This window comes from Lycorma delicatula, chromosome 2, assembly GCF_047948215.1.
Source record: "Lycorma delicatula isolate Av1 chromosome 2, ASM4794821v1, whole genome shotgun sequence".
Lineage (NCBI taxonomy): Eukaryota > Metazoa > Arthropoda > Insecta > Hemiptera > Fulgoridae > Lycorma > Lycorma delicatula.
In genome coordinates, this window is record NC_134456.1 from 178,215,805 (window position 1) to 178,238,216 (window position 22,412).

Consider the following 22,412-nt stretch of genomic DNA (forward strand, 5'->3'; position numbering starts at 1 on the left):
CCAAACCACTTCTTTATTTGAAAACCAAATATTTTGTTTTCATTAGACCAATTAACTTAATGTAAGTACAGTTCATAGTTCTTTTGTTACGTCTTTAAAATAAATATTCACTAATTTGTATTACCTCACAACAAGCTAATGCTTCTGTCAGTCTTTTGACTTTGATAGTTGGTTAGCGTGGGATGTTGAATCTCCACTTCTTGGCTGGTGGTACAGAAAGGTAACATAGATTGTAAATGATTTATCTTTACCATTTTTGCTGTAATTTAATCCCTGAAGCTGATAAATGGATCCAGATGCTTTACTTTAAGTATGGTTTTCAAACAGTTTTAAGTGTAGTTAATCTGCAATGTGGGGATTAAAAAACCAAAACCAGCCTTTTATGTCAGAAGTAGATGTTTTATTATAATTTTTTTTAATTGAATGGCTTGTATAACTGAAAATTTATAACAAAATATCTGTTTCATTTTTAAAAATTAAATAGATTAATTAGAAGTTATCCAAATATTAAAAAATCTTTCCTCAATCCTGCAAAATTTCTTCATTGTTCATATGTTGGTCTAGAAAATCGTTTTATCAGTTTTTGTGCAAGAGTGACCAAAAGATAGGATTTTCTTTTGCTTATTTATTATTACTGCTGTATCTTTTAGATTTTATTTTTTTAATTTTTATTACCTATGTGAATAGGGTCCAGTGGTATTTATTTATCTATTGACATGAAGTTGAAATGTTTTACTTTATTTATAGAAATTGAAACTTACAATGGTTACAATTCAGATTTAACATGCACATCACCATATATTATTGTTGATCAGTCTCTATGCTCCTTAAGATATTTATGTCCAAACATTTGTGCAGATTTCATGTAAATTTTTTATAGATTTAAATCTTCAACCAAACTGAAATACTAGAAATATTAATTAAAAAAAAAAATAGAAAAATTAAATTTTCTTATTAATAGTTTTATACATTTTCTTGTTTTTCAATTCATTTAACTATACTATTTATCACAGCTCTTTTTTGTCTTTAGTTAATATATAAGTTAGTTAAAAATGTTTCATTACTTAAAATCTAATCAAGATATGCTTAATTTTATGGATATATCTAATTGCCCTCAACAGCTAAAATAATTAAACTAAGCATGACACTCATGCTATTACCTTGATTAGTCTTAATGTAAGTTTTAAAAATTACTTTGAATTTTGCTGAGGTATTCTCTAGCATTGTATAGTGTTCATATTATGGTGATTTGTATAAATTTTGTTCCAGTGGTTTGTATTTGTTATTTTTTCTGATAACAAAAATTTTTATTTATTTTACTCTTCCATTTGAAATGATGAATAAATTTTACATCTGTGTTGTCTCACTGGCATGCCGCTTTGCCATTTTGGGTGTAAATGATTATTGGCTTACCACTAATACTTGATGCTTTTAATTGGGTGAGTTGGTTCTAATTAAAAATATCTTTTAATTATCAAATTGAATATTTAGTACTTATGATTGAATTAATTGATGTTTGTATTCATTTTTTTTCAACTTTATTAGAAATTTCATACACTTATCCAGATTAACTCAGTCCAAATAAATTGATTTTTCTCATTGCATAAATTAATGTTATCCTTGAATGGAAAGGCTTCACTCATTTGAAGTAGCGTACTACTTTTTTATTTATGACTTAGCAAATTAGTCTACCTCATGTCGTTATGAATATATTAGATTAACCATTCTTTTAGGGATCAGTTGTTTTTAATATTGAACATTGCATATTTAAAAAAAATTCTTTTCAAATATTTTAATAGAACTATTACTTTTAAGAAATTCAATAACTATTTTACTCACTTGTGATAGTAAAAATTTGAATAATTGTTGAGATTATGTTGTTTTTTTAATTTTAAAAGTAATAAAAATCTTGTTCTTTGTTGCTTTGGTTATATTTTATTAATTTATTTAATATTCTTAATATTGGTATATTTGATAATGTTCATAGTTCACTAAATGTATGTATATTACAGGAAATACCTCTATATATAACTAGTAATAAAACATACATATTTAGTAGATTATTTGCAATGTATAATAGTGTACTAAATTATTATGCAATAAGTAATAAATTTTAATCGTTTTTAATTATTACTATATTATATATAATTGATGGATGAAGCCATTACTTAATGAAAATCCATCATAACAAAAGAAAATAAACAAATATGTTATTTGATTTTCACAAAATTTTAAATGAATAATTTAATTTTGTGAAAATTTGAATTTTATGAAAATCAAATAACATAGTTATTTTCTTTTGTTTTATTTATATATATATATATATATATATATATATATATATATATATATAAAAAATTAATTTTACAATGATAGTATTATGTATTATAATTATTATTATTATGTGATCTGAACAGGGTTATGTGTGGTCGTCAAAATATTGTAATTATATAATATCATCAATGTTTTTATTATATTTTATAATATAAGAGATTATTACTATTAATAGGTATATAATTCTAATATATTATATTATGTTGTAGCAGTAAATTTATTATTATTAAGTTGAAAATAAATATTAGTTAGTGAAATATTTTGTTTAACTTATTTTTTTAAGTACCTTCAAATTTGGTTTTTATTTACTGAATTTTTCTCCACAATAAATAAATAGTCTACCAGTTCTTTAATAAACTTTGTCATAAATACATTAGATGCCTGAAAACAATGAAAATTTTCTTCAGTGAAATAAATTATGAAAAAATTATTAAAAATGCACTGGATAGTAACAAAAAAATAATAGTGTTGGATTGTTTAATTTTTACTTTCTGAACAGTTGAGTAGTCATACTTTATTTATTTAAATGTACATAAACTTTTTGTAATTAAAAATATGAGAAGGCCTGCAAAAAACTCCTGTCTCCATTAAAAACTTAATTGAAGAAAGTAAAAAGTGAGAAATTAAGAAACCTGCAATTTTGATTAGAATATGAAAAGGGATACTGTAGAAACTATTTCTGTCCAGAAATTATCCTGAAGGTATGATTCGATTGACCATTACTCAAAATAACTGGCTTTTATTTAACTATGTTAAAAACAAGATAAAAGAAAACATAATCTATTGTAAAAATAAAACACAGACTGATTTATTTATACATTTATTAATTAAATTAAACATAATAAACAGTATTTTCTTAAATAAGATTTTATATTGTTTTTTTTTTTTTGTTAAATTATAAGCAGAAGAAATAATGACTTGTGGACAGATTGATTAAAAGAAAATTTTCCATACTAAGAATATAAAAAAAGAATGATTTATGATACTGTTTGATTTGTTGTGTTTAAGAAGGTGTTTATTTTCACATTTTAGAATGTTAGGCTCCATTGCTGTCATCCAATTTTGATGCAACATTTCACTAACTTGTGAGATACTCTTCTATATCACCTTCTGTACCATCCAGATCATTTTAATTTCATGAAATGTGTCTGAATATTTATTACCTTAAGTGTAAGTCACAAAAATGTAACGTAAATACATATTTTAACCATAACAATAAAATGGAAAGGAAAAATATTTCCCCTTAACATCATCCTTTGTGACTCCCATTGGGGAAGCACCCGCCTTGTAACGATCTCAGTCACCACACCACCCCCTCTAGTCATATCCCTGATAGGCCTTACTGGAGGTCGTCTTTTAGATCCTATAAACTTGATAACACAACATAGTCATTAGTTTGACCTCTTTCAGGAAGCCACTGATGCAAATGCTTCAGCAAACATTTCCATCTGTATTTACACAACTTACTATTGCTTTCATATGGTCTCTTCCAACCACAACCACTCACAAAACATACAACCAGCTATTAACCAATTCGCAGAAGCATGTGATGTCTGCGTCTTCCACTAACACTGAAGGTTTCACACAAAAACTCTTCCCATATCTAACTTCTTAGACTATGCACTCAGATCATTACCTAATTAAGCTTTAAACACCAAAACTAGTGTCCTCATACAAGTGTTGATCGTAGCAATGACAATTTTGTCCTACAATTCAATTTATTCAAAGTCCTCTTGATTTATTTAAAAATCAAGAAACAGATTCTCAGATTTAATATGCCTCTAATGAAAACTTACCCTATTTACCCCCCACTCTCTCTCTCTCTCTCTGCGCTCTCTCTCTCTCTCTCTCTGCGCTCTCTCTCTCTCTCTCTCTCTCTGCGCTCTCTCTCTCTCTCTCTCTCTCTCTGCGCTCTCTCTCTCTCTCTCTGCGCTCTCTCTCTCTCTCTCTCTGCGCTCTCTCTCTCTCTCTCTCTCTCTCTCTCTCTCTTTCTCTCTGCGCTCTCTCTCTCTCTCTCTCTCTGCGCTCTCTCTATCTCTCTCTCTCTGCGCTCTCTCTCTCTCTCTCTCTCTGCGCTCTCTCTCTCTCTCTCTCTCTCTCTCTGCACTCTCTCTCTGCGCTCTGCTCTGCCTAACTGGGGCTTGATGACAAAATGCCTTTCTTGGTGAAGATAGGACCCAGGCTGACCCCTAGCGCCCCTAGCCCGGTTGCTTTTTTGTCTATAACAGCATCAGACCCCTTAGTCATCCTCCACAGAGCTAAGAACCTAAGGAAGCCAGGAACTATGTTCCATTCCCTTTCAGTTTTCGAATTAACTTGCTGATCAAAACCCTCAGCATCAGTAGAGTTACTGTTTACCAATCATTCTGTATAAAAACAAATGTAGAATGGATTATTAACACACAAATTGAATGGTTTTAGAGTAGAAGGAAGGCTATCAGGAATGATTATTTGTTTCATGTTAGTAAGTAAATCCCATCAGCAGTTATATCTAGCATTATGTTACAGTATAATTTTTTATTACTAGTAGTTCTTACAATTACAGTCAATGTTGAAACAAGTTGCATTTTAATCTTGCCGATTTGTAAAATGACGTTTTTGTATGTTGTTCGCATAAAAATGACTGACAAAGTTATTTTATTTGACTATCATCAGACAGTGGTTGAAATCTGAATATTTAAATATTTAAATTGATATCTAAATTATAGTTCTCCAAAAAAAAACTGAATTTCCAGCCACAGCCTGAATTAATTCTCCTGCCACAACTTCAAATAATATTCTGAAATATCTTTCTCTTTCAGCACTGTGAGCCTTAATTTGTAATGTAGCAAATGTAACCCAGGTCATAGTTTCTTAATTCTACCACATAATCACTTCTGCTAATACATTACTACCTGTTGCCCATCACCTATTTTAGGAAATTAACTTTTCGGTTTTACCGCCCCCAAAAGAATGCCTGGGATTTTTTTTTAATAGCAGTTGCCCTCCAATTTTTTTAAATCGCCAAAAATTCTCGTTTTGCTGTTCAGTTGCTATGTGCTTAATAATAATAATTATTAAACATAATTGTTTTCAGTTTGAAATCAAATTCCTTTGGAAGATCTTACCTGTAAGGTAATTAATACTCTGATTAATTATATTTTATAATTTTTTTTTAACATTAAGTCTTTCTTACGTATGTTATTCATAAGTAAAAGTACAGAATGAATATAAATTATTCAGTGCATTGTAAGTGTTAATAAAATATTGAACAAAGTAATGTAGTTGCATATTGATCTTTTTCAAAATGAGTGTTTGTTGTAGAATACTGATGTTCTTGAATGAACATGCAGAAAGCAATGTGCATACTGTGAATTTATGAAAGGCTCTGATATTACTGTTGGTAGACATTTTCATTTAGAGTACAGCTGTGATCCTCCCAATAAAGACTATTAAATGTTGGTATAAGCAGTTTAAGGATACAAGTATAGTACGTAAAAAAAGCTGCTGGCAGACCTCCCATCTCTGAGAAGGTTGTGGATCAAGTAAGAGAAACTTTTCACTGAAGCATGGGTAAATTGACTCGTGCGAGTTCCTTAGAATATTGCAATTGACAATTGTAAAAATTCTACGCAAGCACCTAAACCTTCATGCAAACAAAATTCAGTTGGTGCAAGCAATTTAAGATGATAATAAACCACATTGTTACAATTTTGCCATAGACATGCTTGCTTGATAAAGTGACTGAAGATAATGCATTTTTAGAAAATAATCTTCTCTGAAGAAGCTACCTTCCATGTTTCTGGTCACATTAACTGTCATAATTGTTGGATTTAAGGTAGCAAGAACCCTCATGTCGCTTGATAAACACAATGTGATAGCCTGAAAATTAACGTTTGGTGTGTATTGTTCGCTTATAAAGTGATCGAACTATTCTTCTTCACTGAGCCAACAATTACTAGTGGTAGTTATCTAGACATGTTACTAGAGTATGCATCAATTTGTGGTACTAACCAGTTTACTTCCAACAAGATGGCATACTATCACTTCAGGGTTTACATGTTAGGGACTGTTTAACAAGAACAATTTCCTCAACATTGGATTGGCTGTAACAGATCAATTCCTGACCACCTCAATCCTCTGATATTACACAATTCGATTTCTTTCTTTGGGGTTGTGTCAAAGGCAGAGTGTACGCAATGAAGGTTGTCAATATTAGAGAACTAAAAAAATAATTGAAAATGGAATAACCCCAGATATTGTGTGGCTTGAAATTAAATATCATGTAAACATTTTAAACACCACAAAAGATGTTCATGTGGAACTTGTTTGAAGTTAGTAAGTGTTGCTGTTACTGTTTGAAAAGCCCTGTTCAACAGTAAAGCATGCATATAATTACATTGTTTTGTTATTTTTTTATTAGTATTTAAAATGCACTGAATAATTTATGATCACCTGTATAATCACTTCACAAAAGTATTAAAAGAAATTAGCTATAGAAGAGTTTATTGTATTGCTACAAATAGTACAGTCCATTATAAATCCTAGCTAAATTTTGATAAGGGTGCAGCAATTTGACCACATCAAAGTCATTCTGCTTTTACAATCTTGTGGGACTATTTTGACATTGGGTGTTTACCAAACATCAAACCTATAAAGTGAAATTGCAAGAGAGAAAGTCCTGAAGTGTTAGCTTCAGGACTAACACTTACAGTAAAGGCTACCCCTTTACTGTTACTACTAAAGAAATCAGATTGCTTGCTTTTTTTGGAAAATATCTTAAAATAGTTTTCTATCTTCAGAAACAGAGTACAGACATTAATTATGTGGTAAAATAAGTAATGTATTTGTTTTTCATCAAAGTTTTGGCCAAAAATAATTTGAATGTCACAATAATTTGAGTATATTACTGTATATCCTTTTTTACAATCCTGTACTAAAGTAACGATGACAAAAAAATCCTCAAATTACTCCATACCTATGTGACCATGTATTATTTTCTTTAAAAATCTTTTACTGATGTTATCTGGGAGAAACAGGACCACTTCATTTATAACATTAAAAAAATAAACATTGAAATATGTGCATTTGGTCATGAGTGTAGTTTCAGAGCGTTACATGAATTACAACCACAAAAGTGACTAGAATAAATAGCAGTAAATGAATATACTTGTTTTTATGGGAGACAATGTATATTATATACTGTCTCCGTTTGGAAGGGAAAGTGTTTTTAGTAATATATTAAAAATATTTTCTTTTAAATGTTTTAAATTAATATTGATCTTGATCAACTGTTTCGTTTTTTTTAAATATATATATCAGTCAAACTGTTTAACACTTGCAAACAACAAATTACAGTTAAACAACATAAATTTAAAAATCTAACAGTGTACATGTAATGCTTGAATACTGATTAGTTGCAAAAAGTGACTTTTATTCAATGTATGAGAAATATTTACAAAAATTAGTAGAGCAGTTCTGTGCTAAATTAACATTAACATTTTGGCTTTAAAGTGTTCAAAAACTTTAGTATTTACTTATTTGCCCCTTTTTTAATTAAAATTTAACTAGTAATTACTACCATGTCTTTTATCAGCCTTTTTTATAATTGTTTTGCAATTAATAGTAACAACATGAAATTATTAATTTAAAAAGTAGTTGCACCTAGAATCAGTTAACCTGCTCATTGGGGTGTGATATATCCCAATAAATGTAATTAAGAATTAAGTTTTTATTTTTCTGCTCATGTTGCTAGGGTATTTTTATCATTATTCATTTTCCTTTTGTCTTTTTTAGATTCTTCTCCTTAATGTTTGAAGTATTGTGAGACCATCCAGTTTGTTATTTTTCCTAGCACCTTATATCAACCTTGCACTAGATATCCTTTTAGAAAAAAAGTCTCAGAAACTGTTCCAAAATTTTGAGATAAAAGGTAAAAAAAAAAGCGCAACAGAAACAAGCAGAACAGCTTGCTGTTGTATTACTTCAGTGATATTAATTTTTCATATTTGCTTATTTAAAAAGAAAGAAGTATACCAGAAGGACTCTAAAAAAAGTAGAATTCACTAGACAAGCTGGAAGGAGGTAGAGTGTTTAAGGAAGATCTGATAAAGAGAACGGAAAAGAAGAAATTTTTGAAAAAGAATGGTAAAAAGAAAAGATAGGCTGAAGAATTATTATCCACAGTTCAACTTAATGACCAACTGATAATTAATTATCAAGACAATGATGGTATTGATTGAATGATAGTTACGTATCACTGCAAATGAATTGGGTGGGAGAAATGTGAAAAGTTTTTGATTTTTTTTAAGTGGAAAATATTTTCATTGACTGTACTTGTGTTATGGTAATGCTGATAGAATTGTATCTTATTTCTTTACAAAATTAAAAAAATAATTTTTTTAACTTATTATGTCTATTATAGTGCATTTCACTTTAGATATTATATTTTTGTTTTCTGAAGTGTAAGTTCATTAACAGAATTGATGAAATACAACACAATTGTTCATAACATATGTTTATTTCCTAGGCACAAACAATGTTGTTGTTGTAGCTTTGTTTACTTTTATGTTTTATCGTAATAAAATAATAATAAACACACTTTTTACGTGTATTCTTTTTTTGTTTAAACAGAAACATTTAAAGGTAAGGAAATATAGTACTTGTGTGATATGTTCAAACCAGTATGTAGTGTTATTGTACATCTCAATTCAAAATAGCACTCTTATTAATTAAAATAAAAGTTTTTTTTTTTTACATCAGTTTATCAAAATTTTAATCATATATATATATATATATATATATATATACAGAGTTTTTCACTTTTATTACCTTACTTTATATATTTCTTTTTTTATTATTATTATTTCTGTAAATTGTTCAAAGTTTCTCTTCAATCTTCATTTTTCTGTACGTATTATATTATTTTTTTAGAATTTATGAATTTTTTTGTTTTGATAAAAACATTTTTAACTATGTATATTTTTTACACTTTTTCTTTGTCTTTATCTAATCATTATAGAAAAAAGAAATACTTACGAATATCAGTATTTAGTATTATTTTATGGTAGATTCTGTTTCATGGTTGACTGAAATATGCAATACCTCAGTATAAACTGCAACACCTCAACATAAAATTGTGAAAAATGTGGTTTTTTTATTACATGTAAAGTAACAAGTAATTACATTGTTATCAGATCAGTTTTTTACTTAAAATTAGTTCATTACAGATTCTCTTTATTTTTAGACTTTCTGCTTATAAAAATAAGTACTTTACCTACATGTGAACTACCTTTCACTCTATGTTTGTATTTTCAAAGATTGCTACTATGTTGTGTTATATGTTATGATGGCATTGGTGTTTGAATCAGATTTTTATAATCTTTGTTGTTTATATTATGTTCTAAGAGTGAGTGTATGTGTGTGTGTGTGTGCATGTGCATGTTTGGTTTTAATTAAACTATGTTTTGTTTATTTAAAATGCTGTATGTGTTAATATACGAAGTATTCTAAGTTGCTCAAGTATTGCCTGTAGATATAAAAATTGTTTATAAGTAATAAAGGTTGCAAACTTGACACACAACTTGAGATACAAAAACATAGAAAGAACCTTCTAAATGAAAAAAACAGAATTAAAGTAACACAAGTCTTCAAACACATAAAAAATTACAAAGGTCTTCGAAGCCTTATTCAAAAACATCATATAATGCTCTGTACTCCAAACAAGTGTTTGGAGTACTATTTTCCAAACAAAAATATGGAAAGGTATGTTAATCATATCAGTCACTGATAAAATAAATCAGAATTTTTGTATCTGACAAAATAATGCAGTAAGTGGAAAAATAGAATACCCATTCCCTTTATTCTGCACTATATTAACCCTGTTGTGCAAAATACTTTTCAGTTATTAATTTGTGCACACTGATGACACAATCATTAATTCCACCTAATATTATATATTTTATTCATGCAGATTTGTAAAATTTGGGAAAATTATCTTCTACAAAAATTTTAATTTTACAATACATCTAAAAACCTCAAATCAAAAATAGCCCAGGAATGTTAGGAAATGCAATTTCATTTGTAATTTTCCAAATGAAAATGCACAAATAATGGTGGGTAACAGTTGAAATTGTAACATAATAATTTAATTTTTGTAAAGTTATTAAATGAGTTAAGAAAAATGTTGGATCCTGTGAAATATTTTGATTGACAAAATTTATTTACCTCCTTGTATTTTTTTACACAAGTATGTTCAGAATATCTTTACTAAATGTGTCACAAAAAATTTTATCTGTATACTGTTTTTTAACCAACTTTTGCAAATTAATCTTATGACAATTTTAATTTATAAATTTACACAGGATTTTCCAAAAACCATAAAATTTCCTACATTAGGATCAATTTTTTGTTATTGATTAAAAATATTAAAACAAAACCAAAAATTAAATTAATTAATTAAATTTAATAGCAAAGCCATTAATTTCACCTTATAAATCACAAAACTGTAGTACTTCCTTGTACAAAGTAAAAGAAGTATTGTGATTGTGAAAAATTTTGGTTTTCAAATTTCAACAGAAATATCCATTTTGACCATCCCTAAATCCATTTTGACTACTTTCGCTGTGATATCTATAAGTACGTAAGTATCTCGCATAACTCAAAAATGATTAGCTCTAGGATGTTTAATTTTGGATTTAAGGCGCTTGTAACGTATAGTTGTCCACCTCCCCTTTTGATTGCAATTGACATGAAATGTCCAAAAAAGCCCAAAATCCAAAAAAAATTAGATTTTTGGATTTTTTCGTAACTGCAGTAATAAGACCTCATTGAGTGCTTTTCAACGATATATCATAAGTGGTACTTATTTTCATTGGTCCCAAAGTTATAGCCAGATAAAATTTTAATTAATGAAATATTTTGATCTCTTAGAAGGGGAAGAAACACTGGTTCGAATTCGATTTCATTTTTTTTTTTTTTTAAATTTAAATATATTGATTTATTAATAATTATTAACCTGTGATTGTAAAAAAAAATTACAATAAATAATAATTCAATAGTAACAGTAAAAAAAATGTGCAAAAAAATCAGAAGTTATTAGTGAAATAAAATTTTATGTACTTTTCATTTAAAAAAATTATATATGTATAATTTAATAGGTGTACAAGGATGTCATGTGGTGTCCACATCAGATTTTTTTTGTCTGTGAGACCAAAGAAAGGAAATATTTTTTATAAATTTTTATTCAAGAAAAAAATCATTTACCATTTTAGGCCTTTATCAAAATCCCACCTCCTCGTTTTTTTGTTATTTTAATCAAAGAAATAAGGTTTTGAAGTATGGCAGAAACTGTGTAAAACATAATCATTTAAGTATGATTTTAAATCATTAAATTTAATTTTAAACTAAATTCAGCATATAGCCATAAAAAATAACTTTAATTTTATGTTATCAAAGAATACACTTGAGTTACATCTGCCTTTACTGATTGCTTCATTTCTTACAAGGTGAGAACTAATTTCCATGAATCAAATTAGCCTTGAGGCTAAAATCAAAAGATTTTTTTTAAATTTTCAATCCTGTGCCTTAAGTACATTATATGCAAATGAAATGTAAGTGTTTAGCGAAGGACAAGACACTGCCTGTTATGAGGCCAGCCATCAGTCAAAGGTTCATGGAAAAGCTTCTTTCAAGGTTATGTACTATAATAATTAAGTTATTTATAAAAAAAGAGAGAAAATAATAATAACTGTGTGTGTATGTACAAATATAATTATAATTTAATTTTTAAAAGCTGTTTTCCATGAAAATGTTACTACTTTTACCGATGTACATAATTCATTTTAAAATAAAATCTTTGTTAAATTAGTTGAAATTTGTTTAATATAAGTTATTAAGAATATTTATTATAGAAAGTTTTGTCCAATTATTCATTGCAAAAGTTTCTATTGTAGAATTATCATCACTGACCATCATTGTCAGAAAGATGTTCTTAATTGTTGTTCCAATACTTTTGTTCATTATTTTTTTTTAAATAATAGCAATTTGTTTTACATTTACACACGAATATCTCAATTTCTATACTTAATTATTTATTTATTATTGCAGAGATCTGTGATAAGTTACATCAAATGAAACTGATAGATAGAAGCTACCATATGGATGAATTTGAGTTTATGAGAAGCCACTATCAGAGAGCATTGTATAATTTGCTCACTGTTGCTAAAACTACTAAGACTAATCTTGATGGTGTTACTGCTCTGTGCCCTAAAGTTCCTAGGTAAGGAAATAATTTATTATTTTGTGGAAAAGAAAATTTTGCTAAGCCTCTCTCTCCAGTCTCAGAATAAATAATAGATAATCATCAGGGATGAAGTATAAATTTTATGTTCCTTCTTATTCAGAATATTGACATTGTCATAGAATGGTTAATCTAGTAGTAAGCTTTGTATCGAACATATAAATATAATGTGTATTTGTTAGATTTAATACTATTATATTTAAAAAATAAATCCAGCATTCCATTAATTATGGTGTATATTTTTCATTGTGTTATTGTCTACGGTGTATAATAGAAGTACTCCAAAATACAAAATTTTTTATGAAAATGAATGTAATTTTCAGTGTTACAAATCACTGGTAGAAAAAAATTTTAAATAAAATTTATATAGCCACTTTTAGTTTTGCAGTCACTTTATTTATTTAAGATGATGATTTTGAGGTGACTTATGTTTGTATGTAATTATTTATATATGGTTGTTTTAAAAATTACTTATTTCAATTTTTTTTTTATTTGTTTAGTTTAAAACTGAATTTAGAATTAACTCCCGAAAGAGTATTGGAATGGTCTCGTTACGCCAATGAATTTGTTGAGCTTGAATTTATTGCAAGAGGTGGATTCGGTCAAGTGTACAAAGCACGTCATAAATTGGATGGCACAATATATGCTGTTAAAAAAATACATTTAAGGTAGTATTGTTTCTTATTTTCTGCATACCACAAATCACATTTTAGTTGTGTTATTTATTGTGTAACTTTGTTATAAAGCAGTAAATACAAATTTTGTGGCTTACTTTTTTGCACAGAAAGAACATATTTTCAGAGCTCTTCCCTGTCTTCAGTTCCCAGTTTATAAATATCCATTTTGTTTCACTTGATATGAAGAAGGTTTAGTAATATAGTATGAGTGTAAACTAATAACAATTTGTGCTAGTGAATAATAATTGGTTGATCATGTTTTTAGTAAACACTTGGTTTATTTTATAAGTAATGTATGTAATAAATGTACAATGCGTAGCAAATTTTTTAATAATTTAAAGACATTTAAATTCACTATATGCATTAATAATTTCAGATGTTTTTGTTTACTTTTTTTAAAAAACCAAAATAATACAATCAGGATATAATGTTGAAACACATAATACAATTAAAACATAAAATAATCTCAGTGATATGAATTAAATGAGATCAGCTGTGGTCAGGGTGAATGAAAGTCCACATAATTAGGAGATATCATACAGTGTTGTGATCGTAATAGTGTGAAGTATAAAATGCAAAACTAGTCTTATCCTTTGTTTATGAAATAAGTTTGAATTTATATATTAAAAATTCAAATTTTACTTACAGTAGATTAATTTTGAAGGAAATAGCCAAAGATTAGTGAGTAGGCCTCCTATACAGATACTACATCATTCACATTTTTGAATGAGAATTGGTGAGTTCAGTGTTTGGATATTGTGGGTATTTTAGTACTTTTATCTAAGCATACTACGTCTATTTAATGAGTAAATAATCCCATCTAAATGATATATTTGTTGTTTATCGTTTTATGTCTACAGATAATCTATATGGTTGGGGGAAAACATTTCTTCATGTTTTAATACAAAAGAAAAACAAGGTGTTTTTTATATTTCAAATGTAGTTTTATAAAACCAAATATGTACAATTCTGACCAACCACATTTTGCCATTTTTGAGGTAAAATCACAATTCTGTCACAATAGAACATCCTTATTTCCATACAAAAAATTATGATAAGTGATTTTCACAGGCCTGGTTTGAAACCATCTTTATACCGTTAAGAAAGTTCTGTTGAGACCAAAACAAATAGTAGTCTGATTGTGCAAGGTCAGGACTATATAGTGGATGCATCAAAACTTCCCAGCCAAGCTTCTCAATTTTCAATGGGATATCAAAGACGTTTGTGTGGTGTTGGGATAGAAGCTAAGCTAATACCGTTCCTATTGATCAGTTCTGGTCACTTTATCTCGTTCACTAAACATAATCTTTCCATTTTTTGATAGTAGAGATTAGAATCAATTGTGTGACACAGCAGTAACAACTCAATAGTTAACAATTCCTTTCCACTCTCATCACATACATCCTCACTTTTCTTGGCATCAATCCTGGCTTTTCCACTGCTTGCAGAGCTTCATCTTGCTTCAAGCACAATCTTTTCTGTAAATTATTGTTCGTGATCCATTTTCATCACCTATAATGAGCTGTTTCAAAAAAGGAGGATCAATTTCATTATATTTTAGCAAAGATTCACAGATGGAAATTCAATCCATTAAACTTTTCATTGTTAAATTATATGCCACTCAAACAGCATTTTTTTTTTATCCAGCCTTCTTCAAACATTTCATTTGTGGTCATTTTTCAGTTCATTACTGATATCACGACTGCTAATTTGCCAATCTTGCTCAATTTTTTTCCATAATTCCATCAACATTTTAGTCATTGGCCAGCCAGAGTGAGTACATCACTGACATCAAAATTTCTGGATTGAAATTGCTTGAACCAGTTCTTTGTGAACACTTACTGATACTTCATCATGTCTAAAATATCACTAATATTTTTGCTGTCTTGAGTCGGATTCTTTTTTTATAATAAAATTTCAAGATGTATCAAATTCCTTCTTTATTTTATCTCATTTTCAAGATACAATAATTTTTAAATAAATAAACTAATGTAATTATAACCTTTCTATAAATACTCGGTGACATATCATCTTTCAAAAGTACATTAGTGTTGCAAAATTTTATTAATATTACTAGAATTATGCAATCCTAAAGCCACCTAATAGGAGAATACTTTTCCCCATCCCCAGTAAAATCTAGATATATCTATAGATTTTTAATTCGGTTATAAATAAATATGAAACTTTTTAATTTTACAATTTAAAAATGATAATAATCTTAATTCATTCTAATGTGTGTATTTCATATTACTGTACAGTAAGTACTGTTTGTAAAGAACATTTATAAAAATAGAATCATTGTATATTTTTATAAATAGAATCATTGTAATAAGGATAAAATCAAAACCTAAACCGACAACGATTGTTAACGTCTATATGCCTACAAGCGCCCATGATGATGATGAGGTAGAGTGTGTATACGAAGAGATTGATGAAGCAATTAAACACGTAAAAGGAGATAAAAATTTAATAATAGTTGGAGATTGGAATGCAAGCATTGGAAAAGGCAAGGAAGGAAATATAGTGGTGAATACGGGCTGGGCAAACGGAATGAAAGAGGGGACCGACTTATAGAGTTTTGCACGAAGTATAATTTAGTAATTGCCAACACACAATTTAAAAATCATAATAGAAGAATATACACTTGGAAAAAGCCAGGCGATACTGCAAGGTATCAGATAGATTATATCATGGTTAAGCAAAGATTTAGAAATCAACTCGTTGACTGGAAAACTTACCTTGGAGCAGACATTTGATAGCGACCATAATTTGGTGATAATGAAATGTAGATTGTGGTTTAAAAACCTGAAGAAAAGGTGTCAGATGAATCGGTGGAATTTAGAGAAGCTTAAGGAAGAGGAGATAAAGAAGATTTTTGAGGAGGACATCGCAAGAGGTCTGAGTAAAAAAGATAAGGTAGAAAATGTAGAAGAAGAATGGGAGAATGTTAAAAAGGAAATTCTTAAATCAGCAGAAGCAAACTTAGGCGGAATAAAGAGAACTGGTAGAAAACCTTGGGTTTCAGACGATATATTGCAGCTGATGGATGAACGTAGAAAATATAAGAGTGCTAGTGATGAAGAAAGTAAAAGGAACTATCGGCAATTAAGAAATGCTATTAACAGGAAGTGCAAACTGGCAAAAGAAGAGTGGATTAAAGAAAAGTGTTCAGAAGTGGAAAGAGAAATGTACATTGGTAAAATAGACGGAGCATACAGGAAAGTTAAGGAAAATTTTGGGGTACATAAATTAAAATCTAATAACGTGTTAAACAAAGATGGTTCACCAATATATAATACGAAAGGTAAAGTCGATAGATGGGTGGAATATATTGAAGAGTTATACGGAGGAAATGAATTAGAAAATGGTGTTATAGAGGAAGAAGAGGAAGTTGAGGAGGATGAAATGGGGGAAACAATACTGAGATCTGAATTTAAGAGAGCATTAAAAGATTTAAATGGCAGAAAGGCTCCTGGAATAGACGGAATACCTGAAGAATTACTGCGCAGTGCAGGTGAGGAAGCGATTGATAGATTATACAAACTGGTGTGTAATATTTATGAAAAAGGGGAATTTCTGTCAGACTTCAAGAAAAGTGTTATAGTCATGATACCAAAGAAAGTCGGGGCAGATAAATGTGAAGAATACAGAACAATCAGTTTAACTAGTCATGCATCAAAAATCTTAACTAGAATTCTATACAGAAGAATTGAGAGGAGAGTGGAAGAAGTGTTAGGAGAAGACCAATTTGGTTTCAGGAAAAGTATAGGGACAAGGGAAGCAATTTTAGGCCTCAGATTAATAGTAGAAGGAAGATTAAAGAAAAACAAACCAACATATTTGGCGTTTATAGACCTAGAAAAGGCATTCGATAACGTAGACTGGAATAAAATGTTCAGCATTTTAAAAAAATTAGGGTTCAAATACAGAGATAGAAGAACAATTGCTAACATGTACAGGAACCAAACAGCAGCAGTAACAATTGAAGAACATAAGAAAGAAGCCGTAATAAGAAAGGGAGTCTGACAAGGATGTTCCCTATCTCCGTTACTTTTTAATCTTTACATGGAACTAGCAGTTAATGATGTTAAAGAACAATTTAGATTCGGAGTAGTACAAGGTGAAAAGATAAAGATGCTACGATTTGCTGATGATATAGTAATTCTAGCCGAGAGTAAAAAGGATTTAGAAGAAACACTGAACGGCATAGATGAAGTCCTACGCAAGAACTATCGCATGAAAATAAACAAGAAGAAAACAAAAGTAATGAAATGTAGTAGAAATAACAAAGATGAACCACTGAATGTGAAAATAGGAGGAGAAAAGATTATGGAGGTAGAAGAATTTTGTTATTTGGGAAGTAGAATTACTAAAGATGGACGAAGCAGGAGCGATATAAAATGTCGAATAGCACAAGCGAAACGAGCCTTCAGTAAGAAATATAATTTGTTTACATCAAAAATTAATTTAAATGTCAGGAAAAGATTTTTGAAAGTATATGTTTGGAGTGTCGCTTTATATGGAAGTAAAACTTGGACAATCGGAATATCTGAGAAGAAAAGATTAGAAGCTTTTGAAATGTGGTGCTATAGGAGAATGTTAAAAATCAGATGGGTGGATAAACTGACAAATGAAGCGGTATTGCGGCAAATAGATGAAGAAAGAAGCATTTGGAAAAATATAGTTAAAAGAAGAGACAGACTTATAGGCCACATACTAAGGCATCCTGGAATAGTCGCTTTAATATTGGAAGGACAGGTAGAAGGAAAAAATTGTGTAGGCAGGCCACGTTTGGAATATGTAAAACAAATTGTTAGGGATGTAGGATGTAGAGGGTATACTGAAATGAAACGACTAGCACTAGATAGGGAATCTTGGAGAGCTGCATCAAACTAGTCAAATGACTGAAGACAAAAAAAAAAAATTATAAAAAAACAGTGTAACCAGAGAAGGGAATTTATTCATTACTGAAATGACATTGAATATCATATTCTATGTTTTTAATTGTTAGCCATTATGAATAAAAATTTTATTATAATTAATAATTTAAATTAATATTTTCTTTATAGGTTTAAATAAATAAATTTTAAGTAGTTCATACCTCGTGAACTTTCTTGCTAACTACATAAAAAAAGGCGCATTTGGCTCATTATTATTATTATTATCTTTTGTGATCGCATAGGATCACTCTAACTGTCCGTTTTCCAAGTCTCTTTGATGGAACTGTTTGGGCCTTGCGGTCCTCCCGGTACTTTTTCATATGTTCCAAGCTTTGTGCCCTTTCTACTGTTGAAAATGTTTGTGTTGTGAGTTTTTTCTTGTGAGTGTGAAGCGATTGTTTTTGTTCTTGATATACTTGTTTAATTTTATCTTATCTTTGATGTCTAATAGTATAAGGCCAATTTCCTTCAGATCCTATCTTATTTTTCTGATCCATCTTCATCGAGATTGTACTGAACTAGCTGTTTCAGAAGTTTTGAATCTTGCATCCTCATGATATGTCCAAAGAATCCTAGTCTCCTCTTATGCATGGTATCAATGATGAGTTCTAAATCTTTGTACATGACTTTGTTGGGCACAATCCATACTACTCATTTTCTGGTACTTTTTATTGATGCAGGTTTTTTGAATTCTTCTTTCAATTTTCTGCAGTCTGTCTGTCTTTGATAGTTCATTCAGGTGAAAGAGTGTTTCTTCTGCATAAGTGGCTTCTGGTGTAATGTCTTTGTTTATTGATGGGCATTTTTTATTGCAATTGTACCAGGTTAATTGTTGAGTTTTAGCTAGTTTGTTTCTTATTATTTGGATCGAGGTTTTTTTGTTTAGGTTGTTTGTTACTATTTCTCCAAGATATTTATGTTGGGTTACTATTTTGTTTTTATTATCATTAATGTTTACTTATTTTAATCATGTTGGTTTTTGGGACATAATTTCTGTCTTTTGGAATAATATTTTGTGGGTAATTTTATTTGCAATGTTTTGAAGTTCTAATATCTGCGATTTAGCTTCATTGATGTCTCATTATGTGATTTAGGTTCATTGATTTGAGTCATTATAAATATAAAATTTATTTATTATACCGTTCTGTAACTCCACCATCAGCACTGATGTAGTGTCCAATAATTTCTGTATTTATGCTTTCAATGAATTGGATTTTTAGGTTGATTTATGAAGTGAACTGTGATATCGAATATGGTCAATTACAACTTTGGATTTAAAAAATAATGTAAGAGTATATGGAAATTAATGATGAATGGACATAGTAAATTTTGTTTGTAATCATAAAAAATACACAGAAAACATTGCTTGTTTGTGATGACTCATAAAATAATAACAATGAATAATTATTCTAACTGTGGTTATTTAAGATTATTAACTTTTTTCAAATAACACTGTGTCTGAGCAACTTGGATAAGTCATTAATATTGTTTATTTATATTATGCATGTTACAAGAACTTCAGGGAATAATGTTTGTTGTGTTTTTAAGATGCTATGGAAAACATTTTGCATATATTTTACTACACTTCCTTATTTCAGATAAAACAGTTTCACTTTTACTTAAAAAGTAAAAGTTGCCTTATTTAAAGAGAAGAACTATTTTAAATAGTCTATGTAAATTTGGAATAATTTTATTAGTTGTTGAATATCCTCAATAAATATTTTTTCTGTGGACTTTTGTTGTGATAACATTTAGTATTGGAAATAAATAAAAAAATTAATGATATGAAATTGGTTTGAAGTAAAGCAAATTTTCAACTAATGGCCTACTGAATATTCCTAATTCCATGCCATTCAAGTACTAATGAATCAACTTGAAGAAAAAATTCAGACTAAAATTCCAAAAAATGGCTTTTGAAATTTTATAAAAAAATTAACAATACTTAAAGTGTCCTGATGCCAAAACAGTCTGAATGACTAAGTGGACAGGATCCCAATATCAAGTTATACTGTAATCATATATTGAAATAAAACAATAATGAACATCATATAACGATACTGTTTCATAGTGTTATGCCAGGTACGGAAGTAATTTGTTGGAGCTGTTTCTTTACTATTTGAAATACTAGTTCAGCCAGTTTCTGTTCATTATCAAGTTTTTGATTGTTAATCATGTCATTTTTATTTCTGAATTTATGAAAGTTTAATTTTCCAATATACATGTATTTGTATTTCTTGTTTTTATTATTTACTTTTTTTCTTAAATTATTATTTATACCTGTTGAACTGACCTAATTTCTAAATTAAGTACAGATCATGCTTTTTTTTATCTCATACTATCTGTGAAATTGGAAAATTGGCTACTTCCACTTATGTAATGTATTTAATAATCCTAAATGACCAGTGGTTATTACAGTATAAATATTAATGTAATCATTTGTATTTACATTTTTACAGTTCATAAAGTCAAATTTACTGTACTGTGTAAGCCAATATGACTTCTGTTGAATTTTTATTATATAGATTTATTTATAAGGTTTGTATGCTGTTCTATATTTTTATCATTACAGTTTTATGTATGTAATTCTATGGATAACTAATTTCATAATATTTTCAATCAATTCATTTAATTGATTCCTCATTGGCTTTTTTATCATACTTGTCTCAACTTGTTTACCAGTTACAAATACAAAAACACTTTGTTTGCCAGTTAATTCAAACGTTTTCCTAAAGTTCTACTAAAACTGTCAGTTAATATGATTTTAAGTAGTACTCATTTAGCATTTCTCAATCCCAATTGTAGAACAAATTGTATGGTTTTAAGTAAAAGTTTGCCTGGAATATAGTAAGCTGAATCACAGAGCTGTAGCTACCTTCATTATTATCCATTTATTTTTTTATAAGACTCAATAACATCTGCCAAAAGCACACTTTTTGTGTTTGAAGTGAAAATCTTTGAACAACAAAGTTGTTACTGTCAGATATAACCATAGTATCTTTCTGGTTTAATGGCTATTTTTTAGTGCTAAAGCTACTTTAGCTGAAAAACTAGTAATTAGTTTGACAACTAGACTGTCTTGTTTAACTCTAAAATCCTTAGAGAATTTAATTTTGAATAAACTGATGTAAAAAAAATTAAATAAAAAATCAGCTCTTATTGAAAAAAACAAAATTACTATAATTCTAAACTTAATAAAAAAAAATTATCATTACTGGCATCTAAAACAATTTAAAATTGTTTAATTCAGTGTACCATAAATATACTGTTCAACTTGTTCTCACTGATGTTTATGTAAAACTTAGTATGAATGAAATTACTTAACGTTAACTTGTAATAGTTAAGAATTTTAAATTGTAATTCTTAAAAACTTCAAATATTTCACAAATTATATAGATTAATTTGTACTCTTTGATTCAACTTTACTTCATAAACTACTTGTTTTATGTATCCTCACAGATAGTAATCAATCGGAGGATCTATTTAAAAGGTCCTTGAGGGTTGATTAATTGGGCCTCCTCATCCAATCTACTTCTGTTTCAGTAAATCAGATTTAAGTGCTCCCAACAGTTCTGGTAGCTAATGTTTTGTAAGCCTACATGTCCATTTTCCAAAAGGCAATCTTAAAAAAAAAAATTACATTAATTTATTCCCAATTATACCACACCATGCTTTTACAGAAAACTGTTTTTTTTTGTTTTTTTTTTTTGTCAGTAGACCACATAGCTGATGTAAATAAAACTGAATTTATGATATTTAAAAATATAATCATATCTGATTGCCTACTGTTTGAAGATGTTGAACAGTTTTACAAATGCAAAATGTTGTTCTTCATGTTTTAATATGTGGTATATCTGATCAAAATGGGATTTTTCTTTTGCTGAATTTAGGAATGATTTGTATTATTTGAATAACATTTACTTGTTCTGCAGTAGATTTCTCTATAGAACAAACAACTTGAAGTTCAATAGAATAAGTAACCATTGAAAATAACTTCCAGGATCATAAATTACAAAAGAGAGCCAGAAAATATTTTGAGCTTAGGAACTCATCTGTTTGGAAATTTTCATATATTGTAGTCAGATATTTTAATTTTAAAAACCATTACAAATCATTAATTTAAGTTAGTAGAATGTGTACATGTAGTGGAGACAAAAAAAAAATGGAAAATTTTAACTGGTTGTA

At 28.6% G+C, this 22,412-nt stretch overlaps 1 protein-coding gene across 2 annotated transcripts in view; it reads left to right on the top strand.

Annotated features, from left to right (window-relative positions):
- The window catches only part of LOC142319456 (eukaryotic translation initiation factor 2-alpha kinase 1-like), a 121,873-nt gene that overhangs the window by 71,784 nt on the left and 27,677 nt on the right, over nt 1-22,412 (top strand). Inside the window, exons 1-3 of one of the 2 annotated variants that reach the window (XM_075356767.1) lie at nt 9,152-9,222; nt 12,421-12,592; nt 13,114-13,281. In XM_075356767.1, the coding sequence (XP_075212882.1) occupies nt 12,444-12,592; nt 13,114-13,281 (317 nt within the window). In that variant the 5' untranslated portion in view covers nt 9,152-9,222; nt 12,421-12,443. Of the gene's footprint in view, nt 1-9,151; nt 9,223-12,420; nt 12,593-13,113; nt 13,282-22,412 lie in introns of those variants that run through there. The other variant, XM_075356766.1, reaches the window with a different exon arrangement.